At 39.0% G+C, this 16,676-nt stretch overlaps 1 protein-coding gene across 1 annotated transcript in view; it reads right to left on the reverse strand.

Moving 5' to 3' along the window:
- Positions 1 to 9,170, reverse strand: part of sh2d3ca (SH2 domain containing 3Ca) — a 73,189-nt gene extending 64,019 nt beyond the window's left edge. Inside the window, exons 1-2 of the mRNA XM_072658684.1 lie at positions 9,082 to 9,170; positions 3,894 to 4,671 (exon numbers count right to left, since the gene is read on the reverse strand). Coding sequence (XP_072514785.1) covers positions 3,894 to 4,671; positions 9,082 to 9,100 — 797 coding nt within the window. The 5' untranslated portion in view covers positions 9,101 to 9,170. The remainder of the gene's footprint in view (positions 1 to 3,893; positions 4,672 to 9,081) is intronic.
- Between the last annotated feature and the right edge of the window lie 7,506 nt (positions 9,171 to 16,676).

The raw sequence follows: 16,676 nt of genomic DNA on the forward strand, positions 1-16,676 counted from the left end.
AAAATATGGAATAACAGAGCCTGGTTCAAACGTTCAAATAATGATGTGTGGTTGTAATTATACTCTGTCTCTGAAAGGACTGCACTGGTTAAATTGGATGTATATTCAAAATGTGGAACAAAATCAAATGAGAATTATAATACTGTACAGAAGTCTTGGGCAGTTCTATAAATTGTCTCGGTTTTCTTGGCAGTGAGTGTGTTTACCAGTAAAACTCTACAAAACATTAAAGTAACACTAATAAACTGAAACGTCAGTGGTCAGAAGTTTGAATGTGCTGTTGGTCAGTAAAGTTATTGATGTGTTGGTTGGAAGATCACAGGTTTGGATGCTGGCGTTCTCTGTGAAGTCCAGACACTGTGTCGATGAAGGACTGATAAGATAAACAAGGTGTTGGATGAGAAATATTGACCTTCCCCCAGATAAGCTTTAGACATTGTTAAAGTAGCACACACACACACACACACACACACACACACACACACACACACACACACACACATACACATACTGGATGCATTCAGCTATTTTTAAGCTGCACCCATTGCTGATATAGCTGTGCAGATGCACAGATGCACACACAGCTTGTCTAGTCATTATAGATAAGTATTGCCAATAGAATAGGATTCTGGAGCAGATAAACATGAATCTATTGGCACCATGCTGCCTAATGCTAGGCGTGAGCTAGAGGGGTATACATACAGCTGGAATGGTGGATGATGGTGCTCCATCCAATACCTTTGGGATGAGTTAGGGAGTTGGGGATGAGGTGGGGTGGTTATTATATATACATATAGGCCAGAGGCCAGGCCTATTCCCTAACTCTAACCTTAACCTCAACCCAATAGCTAAATCCAGCCCTAACCCTCGTCCAAAATCAGCTTAAGCAGCTGAGTTTCAGCATAATTTAATCATCTGTAGATAATCTATAGGAAGCTATCTAAATAGACTGGGCCCCAACCTTATAACAACCTTCTGTCCAGGTCCCAATAGCGTAGGACTTTCAGTCGGAGCATTAATTGGGTCAAGAAACATTAATAACGATAATGAACTCATGATTACTGAGTGCTGGTTGTTCTTGAGTGGACTGATTGGACTTCCTTCTGAAATGGCAGTAAGTGGATAAATGGAGCTCTACAAAATACTGAAAACCAGATTTCCAAAAAAGGAAACAGGTCATACTTAATTGATCTGTCTGCACAGGAAATTAATCATTTTGTTGCCCGGCTATGCCCAGTCTGGGAACAGCGCAGCTTTACCTGCAGGGCAGCACCACCTGGGACAGTAAAGGATTAGGAAGGGGCACAAAGGGTACTATTCAGTTAGTCCTGGGATTTAAACTTACAGTCGTCCAATCTGCCTTTCTATACAGTATGTAATTTTTAATTTTGTATTTATTTATTTATTTATTTATTTTTCAAAACTACCTGAATCTTCCAACAAGCATTCACACACACCTAACACACACACACACAAACCTAAACTTGTTAAACTGCAGAGCACAGAAAACGGTCATGTCTACAAAGAGGATAACACAGTTATCTGTATAAGTTACTCACCCCACGCCCATGATGTAGCTCTAAAAATTCAAGCAACAGTTTCCTATAAATCCCCATGCGGGACAAAAGAGCCCCAAACAACCACTACCTCTCCGTCAGTCTGATGGACGCAGCAGTTTTATCTGATACAAACACGTCCGAGCAGCAGCAGCAGCAGCTCACAGAACAGCAGAGGTAAAGAAAGGACTTCTCTTTCATGGACGATCAGTCATGTTCAGGTCCGTGAGCTCAAACAGGTCTCCACCAAGACAGGCTGATGTAAGCCGCGGTGATGTCATCACTGACTCACTGAGATTTGGAAAGGGTGAGTCTGATTGCAGCAGGATTTGTTGGAGGGAGGTTTATTGCTAGTGTCTATTGTTGAATTCCGTCTAGATGAATCCATCCATCCTAGACTAGACCAATAAACCCTTTAACTGCCGGCTTATTATTCAGATCTTAATTTATTCAATAATCACTACGAATGCATGTAAGCATTGTGTAGTATCTTCACTAACTGACCACTTGACCTGAGGTCCTGTAAGAAGTGTCCAGGCAAATTAATCACATATATATATATGTATGTATTAATATATTTAAATATTTATTAGTGCAAACCTAATACTGACTAGTGCACAGTACACATCCATCTAAACTAGTTGAGATCTTCTGACCTCAGACCTCAGACATTCACATCATGGGACCAATTTCGTGAGGGCCCAGTCCTGGTCCCGGGGATCTACTCCCCTGCCGAGTTGGGATCTACCACATCTGGCTCTGTTATTTAGGAAAATGGTAACAGCGCTGTTCCAGGGCTCTTTACTGAAAGAGTCATTTTATAAAACTCCAACAGTTGGTATTTGATCTAGATCTAGTTTTGATATGTATGGCCCAATCTGAAGGCCTAGCTCTCATAATTACAGTCACAAAACCAGATTGCAAGACCAGTTCACAGCTGCAAAACCAAATCATGTAGTTACATGTATCATGTAGCCACAGAACCTCAGTTTTGACACCAAACTATCAAAGAACCTGTTTATAAGACCAGCTAAAGGTAAACGATCCATGAATTTACCTTTAAAACTTTTCTCACTTTTCTGTTTAATTCAGCTCTAAAGCATTACATCAGTGAAACAAAGATAATCTCAAGGGCTTTGGATCAATTTTGGGATGTACAGGGTCAAACTGCTTACAGTCTATTCCAAATCTATTTCTCTAGCACAGGATAAAACCATATATTTGATATTATTTACATAAGCAACACTTAGTGTTCGTTGAAATTAAGCAACACTAAGCGACAGTGCTATGAGTGCTGGGAATAAAATGCTTGGCTGTAGATTTATTTCTAGCTTTGCGGGTACTGGGTATTTTTAGACTTTCTTTTACAGCCAGCAGTCAGGTTTTGCTGGATGAACTGAAGAACTGAAGCTGTTTTTGCCCACTAAATAATTAATTCCTTTCAGACAGCAAATCAATAAAGTTGATATATTATATGAAAGTTTATATATCTATATCTGTTAAATATATAATATAGTTTTTAAAATACTTTAACATATTAACATATATTTGGAATTAATTAATATATTTTTAAATACCTGTAATACATGTTTTAGCTTTTGTTTTAAGTATATATATATATATATATATATATATATATATATATTAAGTGAGCCAACTGCATCTGTACTGTGTATCTGAATGTATGAAACTTTGTTTTGCCATGGTAGATTTATATTTGCTAATAATTAACTTTGACATATTCTACATATCAATGCCTAATATTTCCCCATATATTTAAAAAATACATGTATTTCAAAAGAAAGAGTATAAGCAATATATTCTATAATACATTTTAGTGTGTAAAATGTATTTTGGAATGAAATTCACTGTGATATTAAACACAACCTTGCTGTTCAGAAAATGATCTTAACACTCATAAACAACATCACGGTTTTGATGATCTCCAGCTGCGTAATGTCATCCACAATAAATCTCCATTCCCTTCCTGTCTTTAGAGAAGCCAAAACTTTCCATGTTGTCAAATTTGAGTCTGCACAGTAGAGACCAGAGGTGGAGCCAGAGGTGGAGCTCAACTACTCGTTTAGTAGACCCACTCCATTTTCCCAGACCAAGCATGTCTCAGACCACCTTCATTGAGCTTTTACAGACCAGTCACAACAAATTGTGTGGCACTTTTTTAGATATAGTCAATTTCATTGTTAAATTGTTTGAGTAAATGCAAGACACAACTTAAGGTCGGGCACCTCTGAATCATGGTAAAATAAGGCATATTACTTTATTAGACCCACCCAAAAAATGTTGAAGTGAGACTGGAGAGACTGAACTGATTCTTACCTTTCAGTGTGGTTCTCTTCTTTAAGGCCTGGGACCATTTTCACCTCATTTTCCTCCAAAGTTTTGAGATTGCTGATCTTCTGGGGATCTACAGAGACCTTTTTAGACCCTCGCTTCATAGGCACCACTGGCTTGTCTTTAGATTGCATGTTCTGAGGAACATTTAGTGGCATATCTGGATCTCCTGATGGCTTTGAACCCTCAGCGGATGGATTTATAAGACATTGACCAGTGGTCACAGCTTGCTGTGCTTGGACTTGACAAGGATCGTGTTCTTGTATGGGTTGGTCCTTGAAGACTGGTTGACTGGCAGACTCAGTTGCTGGACCAGATATATCCATGGCTTTATTTTCTTCCGTGTGGTTTGCTGTGGACTTGGGGTCCGTGGTGGTCCTTTCCAGTGTAGAGAAACCCTTTCCAGAAAGTGCAGTTAGCAGAGGGGATTCACACACATAATCAACGGAGGGTTTCATGCTCTGGCTCCGGCTCAGTTGGCTGTTTTTGGTCTTGTTTTTAGCTTTAACACTTTTCTGCTCTTGGCCTTTGGTCTTGATGCTCTTTTCTTTCTGTTTCTGATGACGAGGCATGGTGCCCATGTGTGTGTACATGTCACTGGAACGGACGTAGCTGGGGCAGCGGGGGCGAGCGTCCAGGTCATCAATGGACATTTCACTGGTCGAGGGTTGGCCAGGGGTGTCATCTTTTTGAGTGCCATCCTTCCCCGCGTCTGATTTGCGGCGGAAAGAGAGGTTGGAAAGACTGCCGAACCATTTAAAACCTAGACAAAGAAAAAAAAAAAAAAAAAAAAAGAGTTTTACATAAACTGGAGCCACTGACTCGGCCAAATATCTAGAAAGCAGTCGGTTGTCTAGAAAATATCTAGAAAGCAGTCAATATCTGGAAAGAAGTCCAGATTTCTATCAAAATTCACTACACTTAAGCAAAAAGGCTTATGTTTAGAACCTGAAAATGGATTATTTGACTTGTAACTTGGATTTTCTGAAACTCTATGAACCTCCAGTGGATGGATTTGTATGACTGATCATTTTCATCACATTTGACACAAATTTCAGATGTGGTACTGAAACCAATCCGCCAATGATGCAATTTAGTCTGATCGGCGTTAATGTGTCTTTTACCTCAATCCAACTCCACATTTCCTCATAAATATGCGCTGATAAGTAGCAGGTCACATGGAGCCTTGCTCTTTTGCTAAAGCATGTTTAGGAGTTTAGGAGCGTGAACGTTCGTTCAGACGGATGTCGGATATAGGTCACATTTATGGCTCGGAGGGTTGCGAGTTCAAATCCCAAGATTTGGTAAAAAATTCAGATTTGGGTCACTGTGCTATGCATTTTTGTGTCAAGTCAAGTCAAGTCAAGTGGGTTTTTACTGTCATTTTAACCACATACAGAGTACACAGTGAAACGAAACAACGTTCCTCGAGGACCATGGTGCAACACAGATACAGTGCATACAGAACACAAGTGCAACACAGTAAAAGTGCAGACAGACAACACAACACAATACAGACAAAGAATAATAAATAAATTAGGGGTAGTGTGCAAATTATGCAGTGTGCAATAAATATTGAGTTAGGTAGTGAGGTAATATAATGTAATATAGTGAGGTAGTATAGTATAGTTATAGTTATTAGTGCAATGTGTATTATAATATTCTTTATGCAAATGTTTTGTTTTTAAGGTGCTACACACAATGATGCCATTAAAGAGTCACTTTTGGATCCATTCAATCCATTCATTTATTGTCAATAAGATCTGTGATTGTGAGGAAACTTTACTTTATGCAAAGGTTCGTTACCAATGTAAGGGTTCTTAATGAATTTCCTTTACAAAAGCTATTCTTTATGGAACCAAAAATGATCCTTCCTTGGCATACCTTAAAGAACCCATTGCAAGACCTTTATTTTTCAAGTGCAGGTTCTGTTTTGACAGTGATAATGCAATCTTGTGGAGTCTGGAGGTTAAAATAAGGACATGTAAAGACAGAGGTTACAAGAAGAACATGTCCTTATTCATAAATAATGATGTTATTTTGATTGTATGAGCCGAAAAGTCACTCATTTTGGAAATCTATTTTTGCATAAAGCTGGATGCATTTGTTGTTTTAAGAGTAGAGAGAAACCACTCCATATTTGGTTCTGTCCTATTTGCCCACAGTGCAGAACGATGTGATGGAGTGTATTAGATGTTCCCCTGTGGTCACCCCCCACACATTCCCCACTCACATTTCCTTTACACGAGCACAGAAACATTCCGGCTGTATAAATGTAAAAGCATAAGCTGAGTTCTCCTCTGTAGGAGACATTTATGCCCCCCAGCTGACTGAACCTCTGGATGACAGACATTATAATGTGGATTACTACATGAACTGGAATGCAGCCTTTCTGTCTGAGTGTAGGACTAATGAAAACTCTCAGCGCTACATCTGCACAGGGGTTTCAATAGACAAATTAAGATGCAGAAGATTCCTCAAAATAAACAAACTGATCATATCTACTCAAACCTAGCGGCAGTCTCAGAGCAGTAGACTTTCTCTGGTAACAATCAGGCACAAACTCAAGGATTTTCAGTTCTTGGAATGTCTTATAATAGGTGAGACACTACATGTCCAAATGTTTGTGGACACCCCTTCTAATGAATTCATTCAGCTGCACACACACAGCATCTATTCTAGTCCCTGTAGAGAATTGCCAATACCAATAGAATAAGACTCTCTGGAGCAGATCAACATTAACCTATTGGCAGGTAAACATGCCTAATGTCAGACATGGGCTAGAGGGGTATAAAGCCCCCCCAGCATTGAGCTGTGAAGCAGTGGAAGAAATGTGTTCTCTGGAATGATGGATGGTGCTCCATCCAATACTTTTGGGACGAGGCGGTAGGGTGGTGATCATCCAATGACCTCACTGATGCTCTAATCACTGAATGCAATCAAATCCTCACCAAAATGCAGCAGTCCTCCACCAAAATCTTAGATTTTGAGATATTTGTGTCCCAATACTTTTGTCTCTATAGTGTAATTAACATACCCAAATTTGGACCATGCCATTATCTTACGATATGATGGGAGGAGACTGTAAGGGTGGAGGTTACTCTGTTAAAAGGAAGTAACGGGGTGGTGGTGGGTTGTGAAAACCTTGTAAAATGTACACAAGGTAGCGATGGAATTTAAAGGATGTTAGCTGGGGATGAAGAGGGGCTTTAGGCATGTTCTCTCTCTTAAAGTCCAGTTATTTCATAACTCAAACACAAAATACTAAAGCTAATGAACCTACTGTTCTCATACAGGAGGCATACTGTCAGCCTCTGAAGAAGTGAGGCCTTTCAAAGAGTACGTTTTTGCAACCTGCACATAAATAAACTGACATCGCACCATTTCACCACCGTACACTGAGGCTTCTGTGGGTAAGTTCATACATGCACTGTGGTCAAAGCATATACTGGGTCACATGAGAACATATGATCCTGTTTATCTGCCTGATAGCTCATTTAGTCAGTAGTGACTAATCAGATTTTAATCTAGCTAGTTTTAGACACACACAGATCACATTTCTTGAGAGTTTATACAGACTGTTGTTGGTTGGGGTTTTCCCCTTTCCTTTAAACACTGTATTTAGTATGAAGTGTTTCTGTGCTAAAAGGCTCATTGTTTAAAGTTGTGTTTTACCATTGTATCATTTAAAACAGCAACAATAATAAAATCTAAAACCTTAAATCTCGATTCATTGTATGGACATGCATCCCAGACAAACAGAATCATACCCCAAAACACTCAAGAGTCCGTTCAGACTCACGCCCTGAATCTTAGGTCTCTTGAATTTGAGAGATAACCTAAGACCTAAGGCTTGCATCTCAAAGGAATGAGACCTGACTTTAAATCACATGCCAGACTTAAGACTTGACTCAGACTCTAATACAAGAGACTTGTAACCAAACTCAGACTCATATTCCAGAGGTTCAAGACTCGAGATTCAGAATTACATCTCAGAGACTCAACTCAGACTCACATGTCAGAGACTTGAGACTCAACTTAGACTCTAATGCAAGAGACTCGCAACCCAATTCAGAATCACTATCTAAGAGACTCAAGACTGAACTCGGACTTAAATCCTAAAGACTTAAGCCCAGATTAAAACTTACATTCCAGTGACTTGAGACTAGACTCTAATACAAGAGACTCACAACCTAACTTAGACATAATACCCCAGAGACACAAGAATGAACTTCGACTAACATCCCAGAGACTCATGCTAGAGACTTGAGACTTGACTCAGACTCTAATACAAGAGACTTGCAACCCAACTCAGATTCACTATCTAAGACACTCAAGACTGAACTCGGACTCAAATCTTAAAGCCCTGGTTTAAACTCACATGCCAGAGACTTGACTCAGACTCTAATACAAGCGATTTGCAACCAAACTCAGACTCCTATTCCAGAGACTAGAGACTGAACTCAGACGTGCATTCAAGAGACTCAAGACCCCACTTAAACTCACATGCCAGAGACTTCAGACTTGACTCAGACTCTAATTAAAACAAGAGACTGGCAACCAAACTCAGACTCGTATTCCAGAATTGCATCCCAGAGACTCAAAACTCAACCCGAGAGTCAACTTAATGCAAGACTTACATCTCAGAGACTTAGATCCCACAGACTTGATCCCAAAGACTCAAGACTCGACTAAGACTGGGATCCCAGAGACTTGAGACTCAACTCAGGTCTCAATACTAAAAAGTCAGATTTGCACCCAAGAGACCCGAGAATCAGCTTACACTCATGACTTCCCATTTCCTTTAGACTTAACTTGGACTTAGGCTAGGGATTAGGTTTAAGCATACTGGAGTATTTCCAACCTCTTGAAATACAGTGTTAGAGTTTTTCCTGATTCAGGATTTTGAAACTTCTAAATTTACATCCCTCAACGGCTGTGAACGTCCCTTTTTACAAACGATGAACACATAAGCGTCCCTGCTTCCCTCTTCGCATATAAATCAGTTTATATCATATATACCAGGTCTTCTGGGGTGGGCCACTTCACATAGCTTGAACTCTTGCTTATCTGTCAGTAACATCTGCCCATGAGGCAACTCAAGGGGGCTCATTACTCTTCCTGTAGAAACACACACCCATGAACGCACCCACACACACTCAAATGTACTCACTCAGTTTGCGTTTGATCATGTTGTCCAGTTGTCACTATCAGGATGTTTATGATCTTCCTGGAGTGTACTGAGTAGCCTTCCTGCCTCGTAAGTGAGTGGTGTGTGTGTGTGTGTGTGTGTGTGTGTATGTGTGTGGACAGAAGTGCTGGCTGTACACTTCCGTTGCACAGGCTGATGCAGGGTAAGCTTCAGTGTAATGCTTCCTGTGTAAAGCTGCACAGATGCATGCAGTCCCTGTGTGTGTTGTGTGGTTAAGTTACTTTGCCCTCACACACACATCGGACGGACAGATGTGCAAGAAAACCACAGTGAAAACCCCCCAAAAACGATGTACTGAATTTACTTGATTCAGGTGTGTACATCATTTCCACACATAAACGGAAGTCAACTGAAAGACATTCATTCAGTTCATCAGATTTTACGTAACTGAAGCCTAATTAGATGAATTACACATATTAAAGTGAAAACTGGTTGATAAACTATTAGAACTTCAGTCTAGCTAAAAAAAGGAGAGCCAGGCGGAAGCACAGACATGACCTACATATAGTTCAGATAAACTACATCTATAACAGCAAAAAATAACAACACTACAACACTTGCCTTCTAGCTTCTATAAAAGTGTTAGCATACATAAATTGTATATGCAATATTGTCCAAAAGCTCCTTTCATTTGTTCTTCTGAAACCAAGGGTATTAAAAACGAATTTATCCTGCTTTTGTTGGAGTAACTGTCTCTACTGTCCAGGAAAGGCCCTTCTACTAGATTTTGGAGGAGCATTGCTGTGAGGATCTGATTGCATTCAGCAACCAACCTGATCCCCAACTCCCCAACTCCCAGCACCACCATTCCAGAGAACACAATTCCACTGCTCTACAATTCAGTGCTGGGGGGCTTTATATTAGGCAGGGTCTCAATAGATTAATGTTTATTGGCTCCAGAGAGCCTCTGCATTCATTAAAAGGGGTGTTCACAAATATGTTGATGGTGTATAACAGACTAGCTGAAAAGTGAGAGCCAGAAAGAGGGACAGGCATGAGTACAGATAAGTATAGGTAAGTATAGTATGGATGAACTACTATCTGTAATAATGAGAAATGGTTCATGCAGTACTTGATACATGCCTATTCTAGTCTAACTTTGATTATAAATGCTGTCATACATAAATTATAAATGAAAGGCTAGCTAAAGACTGTAAAGCCAGAAAGTAGCACAGATGTGGGGTTTCCTGAGACAAACTACATATAGTGTAGACAAGCATCTATAATCTTATCTATGGTTAAAATATTTTTTTTCAAGTATAAACAGGAACATTTTGTCCATGCTTATCAGCTTTATGCTACAGATGTGACAGTGTCTCACTGACAGTTTTTTTTCGATGGGTTTTCATTTTACTATGAACAGGGACATGATTGCATTACGTGATTTACTGCCATTTACTAATGTTTGTATTATCTCCATTAAAAAGGATTGACAATAGAACAGGACACTCCGTTCTATTCAGGTGCACGTGAGCTTAAGGTCACTGTGCTCAATACCAAGCATTGACTAAACCCCAGGACTGAGCTCTGTAGCAGTGGAGCTGTATTCTCTAGAGTGAGAAGCTCTACCTTTACAGTCAGTTATAGTGACCATGCCATCATTCTAAAGACTCTCCAAAGGGTTTCCATCACAGTGAAGAATCCTTTAGCCAAGTAATTTATTAACCAATAAAATTTGGTGCCTTTACTAAAGAACTCTTGAAAAACACTTTTCACCATTGCATTACATCTACAGTAGAAAGAATAGACTGCCTGATAAAGTGCATAAAGTGCATCAACCTGACTTGGACTTCCTGCCACTAAACAAAGTCTTTATAGGTTAAGGTCTAGTCAAGTCAAGTTTATTTATAGAACACTTTTAACAGTGGGCCTTGTCACGAAGCAACTTCACTGAGATCCGAGGCCAAGCTCAAAGTGAACGAGCCAGGGGCAACAGTGGCAACAGCAAGCTTTCTCAGAGCAAGAGGAATAAACCTTAAGAGGAACCAAGACTCAAAAGGGGAACTCACCCTCCTCTGGTTGACACAGGTCAACATGCAAACCAACTCCAAACCACAAAATGAAGGCATAAATAATGAATGAAGAAACAGAAAGAAGCTTAGTCCTACTTAACCACTGAAAACCACAGATTAATGTTATTATAGTGGAAAATGGAGACTAGATATATGATTGACATGTTAACATGACCAAGTAAAGAACTCATTAGATATGTTGGTAGTAATGGCTTTAGTAACAGTCTAGGGAGGGGAGTGACTCTGGCAAGCCAGGTTAAAGGCAGGGCCAGACGGAAGCACAGACATGAGCGTCCAAAGTGCATAAACCTGAGATTGTAATTAATCTGCTTCCTTTTGAACAAAATATGACTGGGTTGAAGAATCTTGAACTTAATTTCTACTCATATCATAGAAAATCTCTGAGATCCTGTTAACAACATACTACAATAGTTAGCTGAACTCTATTGACTTTCTTGAGGTCTATTTCTCAGGTAGTAAACTGTAACAAGAGAAAACCTACCAATACATGTGTTACAATACAATTAAATAAGAAAATGGTTCATTGGATGTTGAGTAACTGAGTTTAATAAACCCAGTTCAATTGCATTTTATTTCATTGCTAATTTCGTAAAGATAGATAAATATAGACCGGCAGACAGACAGACAGACAGACAGACAGGCAGACAGACAGACAGACAGACAGACAGACAGACAGACAGATAGATAGATAGATAGATAGATAGATAGATAGATAGATAGATAGACAGATAGATAGAAACAGGGACAAAATATTTCCTCAGCCTGTCCGTTTTTTTACGTTGAATGGACAAATTGTCATATTATTTTTCATATTGATCAAGTAAGAGGAATAGTACATGCCAGTTTGGTCACATTTCAAAGCCAATCATTGGTCTCCTGTTTCACCACATTACACGTTTAACCAGAGTGAAAAGATTGCCCTAAACACTTGAAGTGAGACTGCACTTTTACAGTGAGTTTCACAGTGCAGGATGCTGTGTCACTGTTGAGTTTACATGGTGTTTGGAAATTATCAGTATGGTCAGAGTTGTGGTGTGTATGAAATCTATATGTCCACATGTACAAATCAGCATATGTGAATTAGGTGTACTATTATTTTTTGAGTAATAAGTAATACACTAAAAGGACAAAAGTATTGGGACACCTGCTCTTTTACGGTCTCTGTTGTTTTTGTTGGAATAACTGTTTCTACTGTCCAGGGAAGGAGGCTTTCTACTAGATTTTGGAAGAGCATTGCAGTGAGGTTTTGATTGCAGTCAGCGTAAAGAGCGCTGGTGAGGTCAGGATGTTGGATGATCATCACCCCAACTCATCCCCAACTCCCCAACACATCCCAAAAGTACTGGATGAAGCACCAACCATCATTTCAGAGAGCATGCTGGTGGGCTTTATACCCCTCTAGCCTATGCTCGGTATAACACATGGTGTCATTAGGCTTATGTTTCTGTATCTGTCCAGAGAGTCCTATTCTATTGGCAATACTTGTCTAGAGGGACTCCACAAGCTGTGTTTGTGCATTTGTACATCTTTGTCAGCAAAAGATGCAACTTAGAGTAGCCGAATGCATTAATTAGAAGGGGTGTCCACAAACATTTGGAAATATGTCTAGTATATGTTATGCAAATTATTAATTAAAATATATATTTTAAATTATTATTTAATTATTTATAAAATATATATGTATATATTGGATATCGCTGCCCAGTTTAAAATATATTTCTGAAGAATGGAGAAGGAAAAAACAACCTTGACCTTTTCTATTGGTTAAGACGTTATTCATTAAATGCTGATATAATGTAAAGAACAACTGCCAGATTCACAGTATTAGACAAACCTTTTATTGTAACAATATAATATAAACATATTATATGAATATTGATTATATATGATTAATATACAAAAATAGATACTTTAAATACTTTAATATTTAATGTATTTAATGCTTGTGACATTAAACACCCTGGTTTATGTGTTGAGGATAATGCCACATGTCCCTTGACTAATCAACTATAATAAATAGGGGATTAATAATGGACTATGCATCAGTGCTGTGATGCCTTTCTGCGTTGGTCTTCATTAACTGCAACTCGTAAGTAGAGACAGCTCAAGAAGAGGGTGTCATCTCACTTCCCCTTCCTTCACTGATCTGCAATGGGTGTGACTTCCTGTTGAAGGCCGTACTGTAAGTGTATATCTGCGTGTGCACTTCTGAGAAACACGCCTGTTGCATGACTCTCAAGCTTTCATCTTCAGATCGAACAGTAAAAATGTTGGTTTTAGAGGATATCTCACTTTCCTTCAGGTAGATCGGATGAGTAATTTCGGAGAATGCTGTTGATCATATCACCTTCATTATAACAGGCGGTTTAAAGGGTTTTCTTCTGTAGGTCTCTGGTTCTTACCCGTAACAGAGAGAATAGGCTTTGCATTACCTCATGAATGTGTGCCTCAAATGTCATGTCCTAAATGACTGTACTTGAAGGGGAGTTTCACTGATGTGTCAAAGGTTGGATGAGAAGTATAAACAGACACCATTCTGACTCCCTATTGGTTTATAAGTGATCCATCGCACCTGCACACGTCCCGTCACTCTCCAGCGAGCTCACAGCAGACGTCTGTAGTCTAGTATGAAGACTGTGTCCGTGGCAGAGACTCAAGAGAGCTGCAGTGAAACGTCCCGACTGAGCCCCACATTTACACTCCAATAAAGCTTATTGATCACACGCCTCTGAAGTCTGACTTTCAGCAGCTTTACAAAACTTCTAGACAACGACTCCTCATATTTTCCTCCATGAAGCTCATGTTAATGCTCAGTAGAGCACAGAGACGCTCCTTTACTAGAGCTGATATTACTGAAATGCTTCATTTTCAATGGGCAGATCTGCAGCTGAAACAGGAGCCTAGTGCAGCCCAACATTTTTAACATCAACATTTTAATAGAACATTCTCCTCATTATGACTTTTAGAGGAATGTGTTTTTGGGGAGGGGGGGCAGGTAGTGCACTATAGACCCCTGTGGTGCGGCCTAAGCTTTCGGCCTTTGTTTTCCTTCCATTACTTTTACTTTTCTACTTGAAGTCGTTCTGAAACCAGTACTTTTACACTTTTACTGGAGTAAAAAGCCTAAGGTGATACTTCAGCTTCTATAGAAGCCCTTTAAACCCTAGTATCTCCACTCACTTCTACCTGAGTAATGAATGTGAACACTTTTGACACCTTTTGTGTCTGTATAATTTAGTCATTAAAGTGTAAATGTAGTCCTTCAGAATGGGTTTGGTGTGAACAGCTCAGTTCTAGAGCTTTTTTGACCCATTCAGAATTGTTTACAGTGAGTGGTGGTGAATGACGGTGGTAAACCAGAAGGCCGCGGAAAGCTACATCACAGAAAGTTAGTATATTAAATATTAATGAATACACTGCCTGATGCCTGAGGCACTATTTTATGATGAACAGCTTTGGCCTAAAATATATTTTGTAAAGTACATGCAGGGCGTTCCAGGGCTAAATAGTCCCCAAAGAAAGCCTGTTGATCAGATTTCACTATAGGCTTATATTATACAATGCTTTCTATGTGAAATATCTTTGACTTTCTATGACTTTGTGTACAATCCAGGCACTAATTTATGCAGACATATGGAGAAATAGGTGAAATTGACCTTTGTTTGCATTTATACATTTACATTACAGTTAAGATATACTTCAATTCATTTGACCTTAAATGTTACTCTGATCAAACCAATCAATAACAAATGTTTCCATCATGATAAGAATTGTGTGCTCAGTGCTTGCTCAGAAACTGTGATGGTGCACCCAACAATAAGGGCAGCACAGAGCTTCTATGAGCTTCATATTGACCGAAAACACAGTGGGACACAGAAAGCTGTAATTCCAAATGTTGATAAATTTTACTGTAATAAAAGTGGACTAGCAGCTCAAAAACTACTCTAGTAGTTAAAGGTGACAAACACCCACAATGTATTACTGGTGACATAAAGTAAGATAGAGCTAATGGGTTAATGATGAACATAGTTCATCATTAAATTATTATTACATTATAATTGTATTACTTTATATCAATATAATTGTGATTATATACTGTTGTAAATCCATTTTTGCCTTTACTGACTGTTTGACATTGTGTGAACCTGGCAGTTGTTCTTTATATTTTTTAAAAATGATGTATGGACCAATAAAAATTTACCAAAAGTACTTGGAATAAGTACAAGATACAAGGTTTTTGCACGACAGTGACCGTAAGACAATATATTGTCGCTGTCATGCAATAACCCAGAAGGGAATTAGAGGAAGGGAAAAAAACATTTGAACTTTAAGTGGAAGTCAGTGTAAAAATATTCATTTCTATTGGTTCATTTATCATAAACTTTTGACCCAATATGACAAACAATTTATTATGTCAAAAAAGTTTTCTTGTATATATATATATATATATATATATACTGTATACATGTACATGCTGTCCGATGCGGTCCGATGAGAAACATCAAATCTTCAAAATGGTAATTTTACAGGATGCCCTTAACTTTGCTTAGAAATCAATGTAAAATGCAAGTTTATTCCAAGTAATTAAATAATGAATTACTTCTTTCTAATTAATTAATTATTACTATTAGTCTTTTTATCTATTTTCTATTAGTCGTTTATCCAGAATTATTTACACAGTGTACAGAAGCAGCTACAGGGTTTAAACTGTGGAGAAAACTAAAAACAGATAAAAACGGAGAGACATTGGACAGCAGTTTATACAACAGTTAGTTCCAGCCATGCAAGCTGATTGGTTGAGAAGCACTCTAACTGTTATTTTGGCCTAACAGCAATTTTTTTTTAATCTGCCGAACAAAACTGAAAGGATTAAGACAGGAAAACACAACAACAAAAAACCAACAGAGAAGAAAAAGTCCAGTGTGTTGGTCAGTGTAAGGAGCTGGAGAAGGAACTGCAGGCTGTGTAGTGAGTGAGTGGAGTTTCACACAGATGTGCTGTTATTTCAGGACAACATGAACCGAATGAAAAATGAACCGAGCCATTTTATATGTTTAATATTAGCATTTCCTTCCGCCAAATTATAGTTCCATAGCAAGCCGAGCATTCAGCTACGTTACTTTTTGGTTTAATGACGTTCAGGATGATAGCCAAGCTGGCATCCATGCTGGAAACACAGATAGCTCGAGGCACGGATGGATGAGCCGGGAAAGGGTCAAAAACAGTCATAAAAAAAAGGAGCTGCCTGAGTCTAATACATGCGGTGGGAGCTGTTCCCACCCCATTCATTAGACTCGGGCAGCTCCTTTGGCGACAGGCTGCCTCCCACCAAGTGTGTGAAGGAGCGGTATCACAGGTCCTTCCTTCCTGCTGCTGTCAGACTCTACAACCAGCACTGCTCCCAGTGGACCGTATATGCACACACACACACACACAATGTGCAATATCCCATGTGCAATTAAGGATCAATGTGCAATTATCTGTAAATAATCTGTAAATAATATTGTTTTTGACTTTTATTAT

This window comes from Salminus brasiliensis, chromosome 16 (assembly GCF_030463535.1).
Source record: "Salminus brasiliensis chromosome 16, fSalBra1.hap2, whole genome shotgun sequence".
Taxonomy (NCBI): domain Eukaryota; kingdom Metazoa; phylum Chordata; class Actinopteri; order Characiformes; family Bryconidae; genus Salminus; species Salminus brasiliensis.